The following is a 5000-nucleotide window of genomic DNA, read 5'->3' as shown; positions in this document are numbered from 1 at the left end:
TTTTTTTTCCCCTTTTTCACGAACTCTTTCAGGCAACAAAATTCGACACAATAGCGAGTGTGCGTGTCCGATTTTGACAGCGTGTATACATATTGTGTGTATCACAGTGATCTTTCATCTCGATCATTAAAATGCAGAGACGTTCGGCTAAAGTTCAAAAAGCGAAGGCTGATCATACGTGCGATCGTAGACAAAAATTTAGAATGAATTCAAAATATGGAGATTATTGGAAATGTAAATAGGAAGATTATAGGAAATAAATATAGTAATAGAAAAGGTAATAACATTATATGGATGGAGAAATACATGATTAGAGAATTCATTTCAAAATTGTTTAGGGGATTCCATGTGTCGGAGACTTAGTGATTTTATTAGATTAGAAAGAGAGAACGAATAATCTTCGTACGTTCTTTTTCATATTATCCGAGCTCTCGATCATTAATTTAGGAAGGAAAGAGAGAGAGAGAGAGAGAGAGAGAGAGAAAGAGAGAGAGAGAGAGAGAGAGGGGTAAAGGGGGGAAGAGAAGAATAAGAGAGAGAAAGAGAGAGGAAAATAGTTAGATAAATAAATTGAAAGACAGATAGATAACCGGATGGTAAAAAAGGTTGGGAAATAGGTAATTAGAATTAGTATTGAAAAGTATAATAGCATGTGAGAAAAAAAAAAAGAAAAATAATGAGTGTGCATTTTCTACAGAACACGTGGGACTGGCGTGCAGGGCTCTTCTCTGTTGCCAGTTTTTTTAATTTTTTTTTCTTTTTTCTTTTTTTTTCCTTTTTATTAATCTTTATATATACATATATAAAGATATATATATATATATTTATATAAAGTATAAAATTGTATATATATACAATTTTTTTTTTTAATCGAATCAGAATAAGCAGCTCGTATGTGCAACACTTTCATTTCGCCACCAGTAAAAACATGGGCGTATGAAAACGTAAAAAAGTCATACGCACGTCTGTGTATGTATATAATAATAATAATAATAATAATAATAATAATAATAATAATAATAATAATAATAATAATAATAATAATAATAATAATAATAATAATAATAATAATAGTAATAATAATAATAATAATAATAATAATAATAATAATAATAATAATAATAATAATAATAATAATAATAATAATAATAATAATAATAATAATAATAATAAATGTGTATTTAATTAATAAATAGATAATGTGTTTTTGAAAAGAAAAAAAAAAAAAAATAAATAAAAACGAACACAGCGATGTTCAAAGTTTCTCACAGGTCATCGAGTATGTCTACTATGAAACAAATTTACAGCCACCAGCCATGCAATTTGTCGAAGAGGCTATAAGAGGGAGAATTGGATAAACGTAAAAAAAAAGAAGAATGGAAACGGGAAAGAGAGAGAGAAAGTGAAAGAGAGAAAGAGAGAGAGAGAGAGAGAGAGAGAGAGAGAGAGAGAGAGAGAGAGAGAGAGAGAGAGAGAGAGAGAGAGAGAGAGAGAGAGAGAGAGAGAGAGAGAGAGAGAGAGAGAGAGAGAGAGAGAGAGAGAGAGAGAGAGAGAACGAAAAGAAAAAAGAAACTTTATTGTCGTGTTAATTCAACAATAAAGAACGATGGTAATGAACGCACGAACGAAAATTAATAAGGAAAAGAATGAAAAGTAAATCGTTAGAAAGGTCAAAGGTGAATGGAAAGAAATGATTGAATTAAGAAAAGGTTATGGGTTGAAAGAGAAAGATAAAGAAAGAGAGAGAGAGAGAGAGAGAGAAATAGTGGGAGTGAAAGAGACAGAAAGAGATAGTGGGAGAGAAAGAAATAAAGAGAGAGAAAGAGAGAGAGAGAGAGAGAGAGAGAGAAAAAGAGAAAAAAAAAGAAATGATTCGTGGGAAGTAAGAAAAATCGACACAGCTGTGTACACGCAATTTTGGTAATAACATGGATGACAATTATACAGAGAACAATCAAAGAAAATCAGCAAGCAAGAACAACAATGTCCTCGTAGAAAATGTAAATGTCATTATTTATAATCACACAGGAATCTATCAAATATAAATTATATTAATATTACGTTGCAATATTACGTACGCTTTTCTCGTACACCGATTGGATAATTATCATTATTATCCAAGATGAATTCATTATTCACGTTTAATGATATTCGTGATTGATAATATTATATTGACGTTCGTATGCTGCTATGTTGAATTGATTATAAAATTTACCAATGTACCTATTTATTTATTTTAATATGCTACGAGGAACGGATAATATACCGAAGAGGATCGAGAATTAATAGGGGCATAACATACTAAAGTGGAGGGTGAGAGGTTAAGTCAAAAAACGTTGGGGGAGGGATTTGTTAAAGGGTCGAAGAGGTCGTGGAGTAGGGAGGGGGTGGGGGTGGAGATTAGGGTGACGGTAGATTTGAGGGTATAGGGCTTGGCGTTGTTTTTTCTTCTCTCTTTTTTTCTTTTCTTTTTCGACGTCTTTTCTTTTCCTTTGGCAGTTTTTTCTTTCTCAAATTTTTCTTTTCTCTTCTTTCTCTTTTTGACGCGAGTTGTTGACGAAAAAAGAAAAAAGAGAGAGAGAGAGAGAGAGAGAAAGAGAAAGAGAAAAAGGAGAAAAGAGAAAAAAGAAAAAAAAAAAAAGAGAGGGAAAAAACAAAAAGTTCAATGAGTCTATCTCGTTGGTTGGGATCAAAGAGAAACAACAACATGTCGGATATCATGTGATCTTTTCTCTTTTGCTTTCTCATAGAGAGAGAGAGAGAGAGAGAGAGAAAGAGAGAGAGAGAAAGAGAGAGAATCAAATGCAACAGAGCCAGGGTCGTATCGGGGCAATGGGCCAATGGGGCATGGGGCAGTGGGGCAATGGGCGAAAGGGGGTATTGGGGTGGAAAAGTTACGGTTCGTAAAACTTACCTTCATCATTAGCAGTAATGTATTTAGTACGATGAGTATCATGATAAAATATTCGAACGGTGTCGATACGACTATCCTCCAAATTTTGTACTTTACGCCGTTTAGCTTCTTCGGCATGTACCTCTCAAGGGGGCGAGCTTGTATCGTAAAGTCTATACATGATTTCTGCAAAAAGAATGAATGAAATGTTTATCTATTTATTTTTATTTCTTTCTCTCTCTCTCTCTCTCTCTCTCTCTCTCTCTCTCTCTCTTTCTGTCTCTCTTTCTTTCTTTTAATAGAGACAAATATAATTTACTGTTATCATAATAACCTGATTTTTATCGATCTCGCCATCCTGAAGCTCGGCTTCTCCCTGCTCTTGAAACGTGATGATAATCAAGGCCACGAAGATGTTGACGAAGAAAAATGGAAAGACGATGAAATAGACGATATAGAAAATGGACATTTCGATGCGAAAGTTTTGAATGGGACCCTGGTCCTCGTAAGTGGCCGCCATCGAGTGCTGCAAGATTTGCGGCCAGCCCTCGCCTGTTTGGACAGCGAATAACGTCAGCATAGCTGCCATAACGTTGTCATAATGAAAACATTGAGACGTCCACTCCCTTTTCTTGGGTTCTGGCAGCATGACACCCTCCTCGTAGACGAAGTATTGACCCCTATGAAAAGGAACGAATATTGTTTAATCTAATTCGTTTAATTATAGGATCGTTCGTACGAACGTCTTTTTAATATCACCGACACAAATTATTCCTCGGATATAATATGGATATTATTTTATTAGGGCATGTATTTTTTCTTTTTTTTTTCTTTTTTTTTGAAATTGCTACTCACTGGCAGTCCTTTTTCGTATACTTGCTCTCGTCGCTGCAGTGAAAGAATTTTCCGTTAAACAGTTGTACCGCGATCACAGCGAAGATGAATTGGAATAATATATACACTATGAGAATGTTTATGACATTTTTCAAACTGTTCACGACGCAGTCGAATACCGCCTTGAGCTTGGGCACTCTTTTTATCGTCTTAAGCGGTCTCAACACACGTAATACCCTTAACGACTTGATCGTTGAGAGATTTTGTCCCGCTGAACTACCGGTCATGTCGAAAGCGAACGACACCGCGGCGCATATTACGACCACCGCGTCCATAATGTTCCAAAACTCGCGTAGATACGAGCCAGGATGTAATATGACCCCGAGATCGATGATTTTCAGGATCATCTCGATGGTGAAGACACCGGTGAACGCGTAGTCGAAATAATTGAGGATCTCGTTCCTCGGCGAGTGTTCCCATACAGGATCCTCGGCGGCCAACGCGATACTCGACAATGATATTACCACCATGATGAAGAAGTCGAAGTACCTTAGATTGACGACCCAATGGGCGGCTCTTCTTACGCTAATTAATGAAAGAAAGAAAAAAAAAAGAGAAAATAAAAAAGAATTTATATTAGTATTATATACATATCTAAATATCATTAATGTTTTAATTCATATATATATATATATATATATATATATATGAATTATGTATATTATATTTAATTTATATATATATATATATATGAATTATGTATATTATATTTAATTTATATATATATATATATATATATATATATATATATATATATATGTATCCATTTTGATACTTACGGATTCGTAGGGGATAGTATAAACATGGAGGAGTATGGCAGCATTGGTTTTGGTCCCGTGTCATCGTCTTCATCCTGCTTCTTCTCTTCGGACGCCTGTTTTCCACCTTTACCGTCTTTGCTAAAAATCATAAAACACATATGTAATCTATATTCTCTTTCTTTCTCTTATTTTTTTTTCTCTCTCTCTCTCTTTTTCTTTCTCTTTCTCTTGTTGTTTTTTTTTTTTTTTTTTTTTTCATTTTTTTTATCTTATCGATTTAAAATCACTCACAAATTCTGATTCGGACTCGGAGGGCAGATTTCCACCTTCGGTGCGTTACCATCGTTCGGCTTTTGCAAGGATTCAATTTCCTTCTCGAGTTCCTGTAATTGTTTCTCCTTGTCCTCCTCCTTCTCCTCGTCCTCGGCGGCGCTCAGCTCCTGGGCATTAGC

The 5000-nt window shown here is 34.7% G+C and overlaps 1 protein-coding gene across 26 annotated transcripts in view; it reads right to left on the bottom strand.

Annotated features, from left to right (window-relative positions):
- cac (calcium voltage-gated channel subunit cacophony) overlaps positions 1 to 5000 on the bottom strand; it is a 132577-nt gene that overhangs the window by 39253 nt on the left and 88324 nt on the right. For all 26 annotated transcript variants that reach the window (XM_085657424.1, XM_085657402.1, XM_085657406.1 and 23 more), the window contains 5 exons: positions 4840 to 5000; positions 4567 to 4686; positions 3749 to 4312; positions 3228 to 3573; positions 2915 to 3079 (listed from right to left, as the gene is read on the bottom strand). The exon at positions 4840 to 5000 is cut by the window's right edge and continues 162 nt beyond it. In XM_085657424.1, coding sequence (XP_085513550.1) covers positions 2915 to 3079; positions 3228 to 3573; positions 3749 to 4312; positions 4567 to 4686; positions 4840 to 5000 — 1356 coding nt within the window. The remainder of the gene's footprint in view (positions 1 to 2914; positions 3080 to 3227; positions 3574 to 3748; positions 4313 to 4566; positions 4687 to 4839) is intronic.

Source organism: Vespa mandarinia, chromosome 5 (genome assembly GCF_050613455.1).
Source record: "Vespa mandarinia isolate Hongniang chromosome 5, ASM5061345v1, whole genome shotgun sequence".
Classification (NCBI taxonomy): Eukaryota; Metazoa; Arthropoda; class Insecta; order Hymenoptera; family Vespidae; genus Vespa; species Vespa mandarinia.
This window is presented reverse-complemented; position numbering and strand designations above follow the sequence as displayed.